The sequence below is a fragment of the Barbus barbus genome, assembly GCF_936440315.1.
Source record: "Barbus barbus genome assembly, chromosome: 26".
NCBI classification, from domain to species: Eukaryota; Metazoa; Chordata; class Actinopteri; order Cypriniformes; family Cyprinidae; genus Barbus; species Barbus barbus.
This window is the reverse complement of record NC_136754.1, coordinates 9,819,915-9,835,230: the sequence shown is the minus strand read 5'-3', so window position 1 is coordinate 9,835,230 and position 15,316 is coordinate 9,819,915. Positions and strand designations below refer to the sequence as shown.

The 15,316-nt window shown below is 34.9% G+C and overlaps 2 protein-coding genes across 2 annotated transcripts; both read left to right on the top strand.

Moving 5' to 3' along the window:
* Positions 1 to 1,341: 1,341 nt before the first annotated feature.
* On the top strand, positions 1,342 to 2,574 carry LOC306845700 (apolipoprotein D-like; the record flags this gene model as incomplete). Its single annotated transcript, XM_079378646.1, has 4 exons — positions 1,342 to 1,461; positions 1,733 to 1,851; positions 2,076 to 2,161; positions 2,333 to 2,574. The coding sequence occupies 4 exons, from the start codon at positions 1,342 to 1,344 to the stop codon at positions 2,572 to 2,574; spliced, it is 567 nt and encodes a 188-aa protein (XP_079234772.1).
* Positions 2,575 to 7,218: 4,644 nt separating this feature from the next.
* Positions 7,219 to 8,261, top strand: LOC306845699 (apolipoprotein D-like; the record flags this gene model as incomplete). The annotated part of the gene is made up of 4 exons (XM_079378645.1): positions 7,219 to 7,338; positions 7,488 to 7,606; positions 7,840 to 7,928; positions 8,020 to 8,261. 4 exons carry the CDS (start codon positions 7,219 to 7,221, stop codon positions 8,259 to 8,261), a joined length of 570 nt encoding a protein of 189 aa, XP_079234771.1.
* Positions 8,262 to 15,316: the final 7,055 nt, after the last annotated feature.

The following is a 15,316-nucleotide window of genomic DNA, read 5'->3' as shown; positions in this document are numbered from 1 at the left end:
TTTTTTCCTTTCTAAATATATAATTTGTGTTTTTCAAGTTCAACTTATTTTTGACATATGCTAGTTTAGGGCAGCAAGTTGTGGTCTGTTACGATGAAGCTAAAATCGGCAGCATGTTGGGCTATGTCATGTTGGGCCTGATCATTGATTAAACAGGAATTTTCTATTGTTCCTCTGTGGCAAGATCCTATCTGTTATCTACTCATTGAGCCCAGAGGAAAAAGTGGCCCCCACACCTCATGTAATCTTAAAAAAACACAAAAAACATACCCTGCCACATGTGTAATTTCCAAAAGGTTTTGTAGTAGATCTGTGTCTTTACATAAGGACTAGCCTATATCCTCACGTGTAGAGTGTTTTGCATGTTGCAGGTGTTTGTGAGAAGCTAAACAAAAATTATTTTAGAAGCAAATGTATGCACTAATGAAAATAAAGTTCTCTTGAAAGCAAAGCACTTTGTCACAAACAAACCTCCATCTGACAAGACCACATAATCTCTATTGAAATTTGAGAGATTCAAGAGCATCTTAAAAACTGAAAACCTTGATACAGTTTGCCAGATGTGCACACTTCAGAAGTGGTGATGGAAAATTAAATTATAAATGTGACATTACTACACTTGATGTCAGTGTTTTAATTGTCTTTAGCTAAAAATGAATTATTCAGACTATGTTGCTAAGGTGACAGATATGAAGCTTAGATTGTCACATTCACTAAAGCTTTTGTGCAGAGGTCCTCAACCCTGTTCCTGGGGATCCACTGTCCTGCAGTTTATTTTCCAACCTGCTTCAGCACACCTGCCTGTGTATTTTCATGCAGTGATGAGGAGCTTGATTAGCTGCTTACGTTTTGTTTTAGGGTTGTAGCTAAACTCTGCAGGACAGTGAGCCCCCAAGAACAGAGTTGAACACCTCTAGTGTGTCCTGTCCTGTGACTATTTTTTCCTTATGACAAAATGCATTGTACAATCCATTTTTTGAATGTCTTTTTAGTTTCAAGAATGTGGAAAGCTGTGGTGACCCGTTCATCACTCAGCCACCTTCTTCAATAAGGTTCAACTCAAGGTGTGTTTATTTAACCTTCAACATCTTGTTGAGCAGATGCTCAGGTTCCCCAAACCTGTTTTAGTTGAGGGGGGTGGAGTTAGTGATATAACGAACAGATGTAAAGCTCTATATATACTGAACTCTGTCGCTGTTCTTTACCTTGAACACAAGTTTCACACTTGAGACCAAACAGGTAAGATGCTCTGCATTTGAATCTCAACTATCCAAGTCTTAAAGCCAAATTCTTCTTGTTCTCATTGAATATGACTCTTTTTTCCAGGTTTAAACTGAGAGAATGCAGGCTCTTCAGGTTCTGTCTCTGACTCTGCTGTCTGCGCTGGCGGTCAGCGCTCAGACCATCGGCTCTGGAAAATGCCCACAGCCTCCTGTTCAGCAAAACTTTGATCTTACTAGGGTAAACTTTTATTTACTATCTTAATCCTTATTTTTCTTTTTCTTCTTCTTCTTATTATTATTATCAAGAACATATCATCTTGAACAACATTAGCATAATAAAGTCAAGAGGAAGACAAGAAAAAATAAGAAAAATATCACATTGATAACACAAATTACAGCAAAAATAGTAGACTATTTGTATTTCTTCATATCAAACTTATTTTTCAGCTACAAAGTTATCTGCATTTTCAGTCTGTTGCATAATTTCTCATCATTTTGTCCTTTCATAGTACATGGGCAGATGGTATGAGATCACAAAGATTCCAGCCCACTTCCAGTTAGGAGACTGTTGCCAGGCCATTTACACTCCGAGTGACGGTATTGTCCTGGTTCGAAATGAACAGCTTCTGTAAGTAGTGATGAACAATTACCACAAAGTAAATAAAATAAAATAAAAATACAGGTGTTATTATACAGAATATTCAAAATATTTATGCAGTGTATAGGAGTAAATAAAATATATATATTTTTTAAATACTTTTTAATATTCTAAAATATTCAAAATAGTTTAGCACTTTCTTCTGAAATGACTTAAATTCACCAAATATTGTTTCTCTGAATATCTTCATACAGTAATGGCGCTTACAGCTTCACTGAGGGAACTGCCAAGATTGCAGATGCATCAGAGCCTGCAAAACTTGAAGTCCGCTTCTTTGAAGGTAAGTCTAAACAAATCATTCTTCTTAAGGAAAAGATCTTGGAGGGCTACTTGCTGAAAGGATCTCCGTGCCTTGGATCCAGTTTATTCTATAAATCATTCTTCTTAGTTTATTTTTTATTATTTTATTTTTAAGAATCTGAGATTTGAGTTATGATGTGTCCTCTTTCAGATTCTCCTCCTGCCCCCTACTGGGTGCTGGCTACCGACTATGACAACTACACTCTGGTTTACTCTTGCTCTGATTCTGCCGGTCCTTTTTACACTGAGTTTTCCTGGATCATAAGCAGAAGCCGCACACTTCCTAAAGAGACCGTCTCTGAGCTGTTAGACATCCTCAAATCCCATGGCATCAGTACTGATAGTTTTACTGAGACCGATCAGAGACCGGAGCTGTGCAGCGTTATGCCTTGATAGAGCTGCCTTATATAATGAACTACTGAGAGATGTGTTGTTCTATTTATGTTTTTAAGAAACAAAATAAATGTAAGCTCTTTACATCCCTAATGTATTTTCTCAGTCGCCAGTCTGTTGCATGAGAATGCGAATGCATCTATCTGCAAATTAAACTGAACAGTACTGAATCATAGGTCGCTATGTAAACTAAAGCTTTTATTTGTGCATTTCTGGAGTCACTTTTTTTTCTTTAAACAGCTGAATGATTTAAATACCTACTGTGTGATAAATCAGTTGTTCCTTATTCAGCATGGATCAGACTTTGAATAAATATTAAAAGTGTAAAATGCTGTCTTATGTCATTTGTTCTTATGCACACAAAAATGGTTTGATCATGTGAGATATTTTAAGCTGTTCTTTTCATTTGCTTTATATAATCATCATCACAAGTTATTTTGTAGAAAAAAGATTTAGCTTTTTGATCAAAACAGTACATTTCATAAGGTAAGAACTTAGTCGACATTATAATGTTCACCAATAGTTTAGGCTATTCTTGCAGAAATCTTTCCTTTAACTTTGCCAAGCAATGACATTAATCACCAGATGACATTAATGCATCATTTGAAAAAGAAGTGTTATTGTTGAAATACATGGAGATGCTCTTTTTCTTCATGCACATCCATGCCTCCTCAGATGTAGATGTTTCCTGTGGTTTTTCACAATCTGCTTATTCATTGTCATTTACACCACATTTCAGATTATACATGGTGTTTAATAATTTTATACTTTTTTTATGCTGACATGAATTTCATATGAAAAGCTTGCAAGGATGTTATTGATAAACTGAAACAACCAAACCCACTGAAGATCCAGTTTTGTCATTTAACTTTCACAAACTTGATTGCAAACCATTAGATGTTTGTAGAATAAATTACATCCCATGCTGACTTTTTCTGTGGCTGAAAAGTAAATTTTACTTTTGTTTGTTTTTCGCATATTGATTATTGTAATGCTTTGCTGGCTGGAGTTTCAAAAGCTACCCTAAGTAAATTAGAGTTGGTACAAAATTCAGCTGCTAGAATTCTGACTAGGACCAGTGCAAGGGAACACATTACACCTATCTTGGAAAAATTGCGCTGGCTTTCTGTTAGTTTTGTATTGATTTTAAAATTCTCATGCTCACTTATAAGGCCTTGAATAATTTGGCTCCTCAATATTTGTCAGACCTTTTAACCCCCTACACCCCAGCAAGTGTTCTATGCTCTTCTGAAGCTGGTCTTCAAACAACTCGCTAAAAACTATGGGTGATCAGGCTCTCTCTCCATTGGCTTCTGGATTGTGGAATTCCCTGCCCTCTGAGGTAAGGAATGCAGAATCCCTTAGTGTTTTTAAAACGTACTTTTTCAGGGTGGCTTTTATGTGATTACTTTGTATTTTTTATTATATTGGCTTTTTATTTATTTTTTATTTTTTTTAACTGCCTGTGCTTTTTGTGTGTATCTTTTAATTTTATAATTTTCATATGTACGTAACGGGCTTTGAGATGCTACTTTTAAAGGCGCTATATAAAATAAAGTTAATTATAAATCCTTTCATTTTTACACAGTGTAAGTTTCCAGCAAGACTAGAATGGTAAATGGAACTTCTCTCGCAGTGATGATTTTGTCACATGTTCTTGTTTTCACTGCGGTGTAATTAACACTAATCAAATCATGCAGCTTCCGCACACTTTTTAAAACTTTTGGACTTTTTTGCTCTTACCTGCAGTTGACTGAGCTCAACCTCACGGTAGAAGAAATCCTTATTAGTGACTATTCTTTGTCTTGTAAACAACATTTTTTCCTTTCTAAATATATAGTTTGTGTTTTTCAAGATCAACTTATTTTTGACATATGCTAGTTTAGGGCAGCAAGTTGTGGTCTGTTACGATGAAGCTAAAATCGGCAGCATGTTTATGTCTGTAACGGTGATGCTGACCAACATTGAGGAGGAGGAGGATGCTCATCTGATCACAAATGCTTCGCTGGCTAAAAGAATCTGACACTTATGACTTTTCTGAATCATTTCTTGTGTTATAATTTTAAACTCATCTTTAGTTTCTACTTATGTCATGTTGGGCTTGAGAATCGATTACATTTTTTAAATCAATTTTCTGTTGTTTCTCTGTGGCAGTTATGAAAACGAACCATGTATTGTAGTAAAAGTGTGGTAACCATGTTTTTTTAACCGTTTGTATAACCACAGTTTTACTACAAATACCATGGTTAAACTATGGTTAGCGTAGCAAAACCATGGTTAATTTGTAATTACCATGGTTTAACTTTAGTAACCATGTCTTTTTGGTTTTATTTTTAGTAAAACCATGGTTAATTATATCCTACTCATTATAACCTGCTCATTAGCCCAGAGGAAAGAGCCGCCCACACATCACACTCTTTTTTAATGTTAGAAAAAAGCCATGTGTATTTTCCCAAAAGTTTTGTAGTAGATCTGTGTCTTTACATAAGGCCTATATCCCTCACGTGTAGAGTGTTATGCATGTTGCAGGTGTTTGTGATAAGTTAAACAACACTTTTGTGATAAGAACATGAAGGATTCACGTGTGACATGACCTCGTGTTGAGGACATACATTGCACACCCCTTTCGTAACAAAAGGATGAATGGAAGAAAACTATAACATCTCATAGCCTATGTTAAGAGAAGAACATCAAAATTATATAGTCTAAGCCTACTAAATCATGGGTAAAAATCTAAAGCATTATTTTCAAATTTTTGAACTTTCCCGACAGCCTTGTATGGATGTATGGATATTTCAAGTTTAACTTCAGAAAAATAAAAATAAAAACACAATATCCACCCTGAATGTGAGAAAATCTAAAAAAATATTTTAGAAGCAAATGTATGGACTAAAGAAAATAAAGTTCTCAGACTTTATTTTCACCCATCTGACAAACCAACATAATCTGAACTTCCATGGTTGCAGGCAGGGATAGGGTTCAAACTAGAATTCAAACAAAGTCTGCGTGGAACAGTCTCAAGACAGTGCATTTATAAACCAGCGCTGAATTCTCATAGTCAGTAGACAAAATCCAGTATGGAGTGTAGGGCAAAACTGGCAATTCAAGTAGAGATACAAAACACAAAATATGATTTCCAATAAATTCTCAGACTTTGTCACTAACCAACAAATCAACATTATCTGTTGAAATTTATTTTCAAAAGCATAGTGGATAAAAACATGGCAGATTCTTAAGAAAACCTTGATTCAGTTAGCAAGAGATGTGCACACTGATTCAGACATGGTACAGGAAAATTCAACTGCAACTAAGACATTTTTCCACTTGATATCAGTGTTTTAATTGTCTTTAAAATGCATATTCGGACTAAATTGTGACTGATATTAAACTTTCACCGTCACATCAGTCAGAATTTGTGACTATTTTTTGTTTTTCCTTATTTGAAAAAAAAACCGCATTGTACAATAACATAAAATAGGTAAACTAATTATTAACATGCACATATATCCTCTATAGCAGGGGTCACCAAACTTGTTCCTGGAGGGCCAGTGTCCTGCAGAGTTTAGCTCCAACCATAATCAAACACACACTGAAAAAAACAACTAAGATTTACTTCATTTTTTTTTTACACATAAATTTTAAGTAAAATGTAAGTATTGAATTAAGTCATATCTAATTAACTAAGTTAAGTAAAATCAGCAAAGAAAATAAGTAAATTGAACAAAATCAGTTAAAGTTTGAAGTTTAGAGTTTATACGTTAAATCTACAATACTTAAATACATTTCACTCATTCATGGCTTCTAAAATGTACTCATGCGACATAGCTCTGGGAAACAACCATGCTGTTAAAGCATTCATTTCACTTGCAAACATACAAGTAAGCAAGTAGACAGCTTGTTATCCTTTTAAGATAATATGTCCACTCAAAAGAATCTACATGAACATTTTGAGTAGAAAATCAAATCCAGATGTCACAAAACAGTAAGTTACTAAACCTAACAATAAAAGCAATCATAAAACAGTGTAAATACATCTTGAAAACAGCAAAAAAGTTAACCTTGTTACAATTCCAAGTAAAATGTACTTAGAAATTCAAACTTTAATTTCTACAAGCTGAAATTGAGTACTAATATAGATTATTAATATATATATAGTTTTTATGTAGTATTTACTTCACCAAAAAATTGAATCAAGGTCTTGCTTGGTATACTTGAAACTTCAGTTGGAGCTAAACTCTACAGGACGCTGGTCCTCAGGACCAAGTGTGGTGACCCCTGCTCTATATAGGAAAACCTTTGAATTTATATTACAGTTTTAGTTTCAAGGATGTGGAAAGCTCTGGTGACCCGTTCATCAACAACTCAAGGTGTGTTTATTTAACCTTCAACATCTTGTTGAGCAGATGCTCAGGTTCCCCAAACCTGTTTTAGTTGAGGGGGGTGGAGTTAGTGATATAACGAACAGATGTAAAGCTCTATATATACTGAACTCTGTCGCTGTTCTTTACCTTGAACACAAGTTTCACACTTGAGACCAAACAGGTAAGATGCTCTGCATTTGCATCTCAACGATCCAAGTCTTAAAGCCAAATTCTTCTTGTTCTCATTGAATATGACTCTTTTTTCCAGGTTTAAACTGAGAGAATGCAGGCTCTTCAGGTTCTGTCTCTGACGCTGCTGTCTGCGCTGGCGGTCAGCGCTCAGTCCATCGGCTCTGGAAAATGCCCACAGCCTCCTGTTCAGCAAAACTTTGATCCTACTGGGGTAAAGTTTCTTAATCTTTATATTGTTTTTATTATTATTATCAGGAACAAATGTATAATTAATTAATTAATTAATAATAAAAAAAAGTATGCATTTTTCACACAAAAAAATTGTGTTGCATTATTTCTCATCACTTTGCCCTTTCATAGTACATGGGCAGATGGCATGAGATCATGAAGATTCCCGCCCCGTTCCAGTTAGGAGACTGTTGCCAGGCCACTTATACTCTCAGTGACGGTATTGTCCTGGTTCGAAATGATGAGCTTCTGTAAGTACTGATGAAAAATTACTACAGTATAGGAGGAAATGATCAAATAAAATAAAAAAATCACAATATATTTGTTCACATATAATTCATGTTCAAAATACTTTTCACACTATATGAGTAAATAAAAATGTTTAAAAATATAAAACTGATTTGTTAATATTCAGAATATTTAAAATAGTTCTGCACTTATAAAATAATTTCACCTAACATTATTTCACTGAACATCTTCACAGTGCTAACGGCACTATCAACTTCATTGAGGGAACTGCCAAGATTGCAGATGCATCAGAGCCTGCCAAACTTGAAGTCAGCTTCTTTGAAGGTAAGTCTAAATAAATCATTCTTCTTAGTTTATTTTATTTAATTTTTTAAGAATCTGAGATTTGAGTTCTTTGTGATATGTCCTCTTTCAGATGCTCCTCCTGCCCCCTACTGGGTGCTGGCTACTGATTATGACAACTACACCCTGGTTTACTCTTGCTCTGATTTCGCCGGTCTCATTCGTGCTGAGTTTTCCTGGATCATGAGCAGAACCCGCACACTTCCTAAAGAGACCGTCTCTGAGCTGTTAGACATCCTCAAATCCCATGGCATCAGTACTGATAGTTTTACTGAGACCGATCAGAGACCGGAGCTGTGCAGCGTTATGCCTTGATAGAGCTGCCTTATATAATGAACTACTGAGAGATGTGTTGTGGTCTATTTATGTTTTAAGAAACAATATAAATGTAAGCTCTTTACATACAACATATTTTCTCAATCAGTGTTCTGAGGCAATGAGAGTGTGAGTACATGTATCTACAAATTAAACTCAACAGTACTGATTTGTAGGTCACTATATGAACTAAAGCTTTTGGTTTAATCCTATTTATTCATTTTTAATATCGCTTTTCTTTCTTCAAACAGCTGAATGAAGCCTACTGTGTGATAAATCAGCTGTTCCTTATTCAGCATGGATCAGACTTTGAATAAATATATTAAACATTTCAAATGCTGTTTTTTGTCGTTTTGATCGTGTCAGATAGCATTATGAAGATATTCTTTGCATTTTCTTTGTATCATTATTTTGTAGGAAAAAGCTGTTTATTTGATTACAGATAAATATTTTTCCATGTTTTGCAAAATTTGACAATATTACACAAAAAAATGTATTATTGTCTTCCATAAAATTTCATATTTCATATAAATACAAGTACATAAAATGAATATGAAAAGTTTGCAAGGGTCAAGTCAAGTCAACCTTTATTTATATAGCGCTTTTAACAATACAAATTGTGTCAAAGCAACTGCGCAATATCAAAATAGGAAAATAGTGTGTCAATAATGCAAAATGACAAGATTAAACACTCAATTTTCAGTTAAAGGCATTTAATTTCTGAATTCACTGATGGCATCGTCCAGCTCAGTTCAGTTTAAATAGTGTCTTTGCAATCGGGTCGATGATATCGCTGGAAATGAAGTGTCCCCAACTAAGCAAGCCAGAGGCGACAGAGGCAAGGAACCAAAGCCAGTGTTGCCAATTTAGCTATTTTGTAGATAGATTAACGACTTCCCTGTCCCTTTTGAGACTTTTTTTCAAGAGTTTAGGGACAAATATAGCAATTGCTTGGATAAACCTTATCTAAATTCTCATCTGCCCACTGATCTATATTCCCTGGCCCTCCAGGACCAAGTGTGGTGACCCCTGCTCTATCATAGATCAGTGAATTTGCCATTATGATGTCATCTAGTGACATTTAGCAAGTAGTTTTAGCTACTTTCAGTTGAAAGCACTGACCAAAACTCCATTGGTGACAGAATGGAGTAAAAAACCTTGGGAGAAAGCAGGCTCAGTTGGGGGGGCCAGTTCTCCTCTGGCCAGACGAAACAGCAGTTTGTTCCAACTGCAGCAAAGTCAGATTGTAAGGGCTCAACTGGTTCCAGTGGTCTTTTCCCAATGGCTGTCTAGGTGGGTAGGGTGTTACACATAAACTGAGACAAGGGAATCTGCTGAAGATTATCCAGTTTTGTCATTTACATTTCATGACCATGATTGCACAAAACAAACCATTGGATGTTTGTAGAGTAATATTTTAATTTTTGCACAGAGAAAGTTTCCAACAGGACTAGAATGTTGTCACATGCTGTTGCTTTCACTGAAATTTGGAGCTTCCACACACTTTTTAAAACTTTTTCACTTTTTTGCTCTTTCTTACCTGCAGTTGACTGAGCTCAAAGAAAATCTCATGGTAGAAGAAATCCTGAGAGAAAATGTAAAATATATGAAGTAAAACAGACCAGATTAAAATTACACCTCAGTGTAACTAAAATCACCAGTAACGGTGTCTTCTGGAGAGATAAACTAGTAGAATTGTTTAGATCAGTATTTGATCAGTCACTAATTACACTGACACAAATCATGACAACTTCCTTTTTGTGGGTTGATTTTTTTTTCCTTTCAATTGATTTTTACATTTTTGTTTCAGATTTTGTTTCAGAGTAGCCTATATATCATGAGGGTGAGTTGCAAGCATCAGTATTTTTTTATTATATAGGCCTAGGCCTATGTCTTTTAACAGTTTTATCACTTTGTGTGAATGCAACTTACTTCATTAAAATGACCCAGTATCTGTGTTTGATATACTTTCTCGGGACCACTCAGTTTAAAATTAGTTTTTTTATAAATTGAATTATGAATATAAATCACGTAAATCACAAATGTGTATATATTCAAATTCTAGTATATTGCATTATAGCCTATTACTGGCTGTCCTTTAACATTTCTGTCGTAAACAGTAGCCTAAACATGAAATATAATCTAGTTTCTGCCACCAAAAAAAATGTTTGTTTATGACAAAAAAAAAAAATCTTTATGCTATGGATCTAGATTTACATAATGTGTTTACACAATGAGCGTCTCCTCACGTGTCGCTGTATGTTTTGCATGTTACAGTGGTTTGTGATAATAAGTCATAGAACACACTAATCAAAGACTGGCCTCATGCTCATTGCTCACAGGTGACACTGAAGGCCGCATGTTCTCAACCTCCTGCTCAGGACACAAAACCTGCCCTAGAAACAACTAATAAAACTACTAACTATTACTTGTTGTCATTTAACATTTAAACAACAATGAAACAAAGTCATTTTACACAAATGAACATTTTTAAAACAAATGTAGAAAGGCTAGGCCTATGCTTCAGAATAATAAAAGTTGATATAAGCAGATTCAAAGGCAGACTCATAATAAACCTCATAACTACACTTAAACATTTCTAAACACTGAGGAAAGAGTACAGCATGTACCATGTTTAATTACAGATTTTGTTAATTAACTAGTGTCAAATGTGCCAATATCATGAATAGAGTGATATCTAGTGGTGTGACTCAGAAATACAGAACTCTGATAGTTGTGAACTGAAGGCACAATAATGCTTCGGACTATAGCAACTATTGTCTGCTCTGTTTGAGGTCTAAAAGTCTATCAGAGTTACATTAGGCTAATTTAAAAATAAATATTTTTTAAAGTATCTGATTTTGCAGAAAGGTTTAATTAGCCTACATAGCATCATATTAAACTTATGAACAGCTGTTGAGTGTTTGGCCATTGCTAATAAACTATTAAATACATTTTTTACTAAACTATATCTCTTTTTCATCTTGCTTCTACTGGTCTGGTTGAGGGCCAAAAGTTTGACTATTCAGTGTGAAAAAACACAGTCAGAGGTAGAATAAAAAAATCTACTTATCCTTATCTAATTGCACAACTAACATCAAACATAGTTCCGTCTTTGCAATCAAATAATCTGTATACACTGATTTATGAATTGTTCTTATTTTAATGAAATGATGGGTGCATTAAAACCTTTGATATAACCTATATTTGTCTATGATCTTACAAATTCATTTTTGTAATATATACATCTTTGTAATAAAGATTCAAAGGTCGGGATAAGGGCATGACATGTTCTAGAAAACTTTCTGGATGCATGCCAAAAAAAAAAAAAGTTTTATGTTACACAACATGCAAAATTAACTTACGTAATGTACATTTATACATGAAATAAAATAGTAATGATTTCAGATATTCAGTGAGTTTTATTAGAACTACTGTAGATGCCATTCGTTTATTCATTCTCAGTGTCAGTTATAGTAATATTATAAAGAGTTAAATATTTTCATTTTATAGGTGTTTTGTAAAACCTTATTTGGTAAGAAATTTGTTTAGTGCTTTTAACATGCTGGTCACATTGTCCTTAATGAACACTGGACGTGATCAAATTCAGAGCCAGTTCTTTTTTAGAACTACAATTGCATGTCATTTCCCTTATGAGTGTATTGAAAGAATGATTAGCTTGCAGGTGTGTTTGAATGACCTTTGTGTGTCATAAGCCCCCTGTTTGAACAGATGTGAAGAGCATCGACCTTCCCCAACAAAGACATCATGTAATGGAGGTGGAGTTTGTCAAAATTAATTCAAAAATGACATGATGGCTTATCCATCTCTAACACCTGTCACGGGACGCCGTGAAAAGCACCGTGGAAAGACGAGGTCAGGGTCCAAGTGCAGGTAAGGTGCTTTTAATAAGCAACAAAAAGGCCAACACTGCACAAAAAACAAAACATAAAAGGACTGGGATACACAAACAGCAGCACAGTGCAGGTATCCCAGACCACAGCAGACACTAGAAACAAAACACAACCATGCATTTGCAAATCACAAATTAATGAACCCAGGCAGAGTGGTGAGAGAGGGGTGACTATATGGTCCGTGGTAATGGGGAACAGCTGCGGGTGTAATGAGTGTGTAATGGGACAGGTGTGTGTGATGTGGCAGGTGTGTGTGATTACATGAGATGAGTCCGGGAGGAAGGGAGATGGTGACCTCTGGTGGCGACAGGGAGAAGCGCAGGGCCCAGACTCGTGACAACACCTACATCTCAGAGCCTCAGGCACAGGTCAGAGCAGGTAAGATGAGGTCTGAATGCCCTTTTCTGTTGTTTTTGCACAGGATAGGACAGTTTAATTATTTATGTGATAATGTAACAAATGATTTGGACAAACTTCTGCTGTTAATATCCGTTCAGGTGAAACTGAGAGAATGCAGGCTCTACTGGTTCTGCCTCTGCTGTCCGTGCTGGCGCTCAATGAGGGCTAGAGGATGTCATTAGATGTTGCTTCTAAGAGTTTGATAGTCAAAATAGCTCCCTGCATGTTGGTCACCACACATTTGATTTTGGTGGAAAGAAGATTTTGATATATTGAATTTGAACAGGAATCATGTTATTATTTCATATTATTTAATTTATATTTTATTACATGATATTTAAAATATTTACAAGAAATTATCTACAAGAAATCGTAAAATGTTATATTTATAAAGTCAAAATTGATTTTATTTCAGAAATTGAAAACATGTCCATGTCAAAGACTTGAACAATCCGGACAAAAAAAAGTCACATAATTGACCCAAATACAGCCAAAATTGTAATATCTTATAATAGACAGCATAAAATAAAATATTTTACCTGATAAATGTTCTCCAAAACATGTTTTTGGGATGTCTTGATTTTCAGTGGTAGTGTTTTTAGTGCATAAAGAATTATGAAAATAATCTATTCTATATTGAAACTGCCCCAGGATACCCATCAGTCTAAAAGGCATGTGTTAGTAACTTCATACTGCAGGTCTACGTGTACTAATAACAGCACGCCCCATAGGGGTCAGAGGTCATAGGTCTATTTCACATGTATTTGTGGTCACTGTGGTAACACTGACTGTATTATTCACATGTTTGTTTTTTATCCGTTTAATTTCTTTGAAGAGTTCCCTTATCCTCTGGCGTAATTCAGACTTCGCAAACAGAGTCTTTACCAAGTGGTTTTGGGGTTAAACCCCACATTATCCTTTTCCTCGCTGTGACTCTATAATACAGTGCACAAACAGGCTAAGTAGAAATCCCTTTTAAAAAGCTTACTCCACACAAATTCTTAAATTAGTGGTTTACATGTCTTAATACTCTGCTCTCCCGATGTCTAAGCACTTTATTCATTATTTTCTCTTTTTGGCTGATACGAGTCCACACCTGTGCAACATTTATAAGTAGATTAGTCTACTCATAAATCATCTGACTGATTTATGAGTAGACTAATCACATTAAAATGCTGTTAAAGACTTACAGGTGTATGGTTTGTTAGGAATTATACTATTGTAGATGTATATTGTAGATATTTCTTGTAAGATCTGTTCATATATAATTAATAAACCTGTGTGATTGACTTGCACAATATTTTAGGATTAATAGGATTTTATTCATGTCTTTTCTCAAAATAAGATTTTTTTTGTTGAATTGTCAAAAAAAGAATTTCATAGAACAATAAAGATATGAATAAAATAATGGTCACCTTCTGCTCTTCAAAACTTCAGTAAATAAAGCAGAAATACAGAGTTATAGACCAACAGCATTTGATTTAAAATGCTGTTCAAACATTTGCTTGTTTTTAAGTCTATGTTATGCTCAACAACACTGAAAAAAAATATTCATTGAATTTACAAAAAAATTTTAAGGTAAGTGGTTGCAATCAATTTATTTTAGCTACATTTTGTCATGAATCCGGTTCGTGGGCTTCCGTCCAACTGCCACAAGAGGTCGTCTCTCCATCATATTGATTCTCTCACACACACACACATACACACACACACACACTGTAACGTCACTCGGGACTACAGTTCCCATCATCCATTGCACTGATTACACGCACACAGCTGAATGCACTGATTACACATACACAGCTGAATCCAATCAGACACCTTGGACTTCCTCTTTCAGATGGCTGAGTATTGTTTAGCATATAACACTCTTCTAGCGTTAGCTACATTACGAGCCATTCCAAATTTCCGGTCCTAGTTTCTAGTTTTAATTCATGTCTAGTCATTTCGTGTTGCCTTGTTCCTGATCTTCTGCCTGTGTATCTTGGATTAACCCTTTACCTGCTGTTTCGGACTGTGTTTGCACCTGGCCTGGACTATTGCTCGTGTTATTTGGATTACCCCTCATGTCAAGCCCTCTAGATCTTGTTGGCCGATCGTAGACCCACGCTAGCCATAGGAATATTCTTTGTCTTGCCTTTGTTATACCTGTTTGCCATTGTTTGACTCGTCTTGTTCACCCCGTAACACATTTAAATAAACAAATTTAGTTAACTAACTTTCAACATTTTATTGTAAATATAAAATTCAATTCATAAAATAAATTGTTTGCAACCACTTACCTTAAAATTTAGTATTATTTTTTTCAATGAAGGCTGCATTTATTTGATCAAAAATACAATAAAACAGTAATATTGTAAAATATTATTACACTTTAAACTGACTTTTCCATTTTTATATATTGCTAATTTGTTCCTTTGATAGCAAAGCTGAATTTTCAGCAGCTATTACTCCACGTCACATGATTCTTCAGAAATCATTCTAATATTTGCATAATAACATCATGAATCAAAGTTTTTTTTGTTTTTTATAAATGTATTTACTGTCACTTTTGATCAATTTACCCTGTTGAAAAAAAACTGTATATGCTTTGAAGGATGTAGCTGGTTTAAGCTGGTCCTTAGTTGGTCATGAGCAACTAGCTCCTGCTCAGGACCAGCTTAAACCAACTCAACTACCATGCTTCAAAACATACCTAACCAGCATATGTTGGGATTTTTTTTTTTTCAACATGCTAATGCA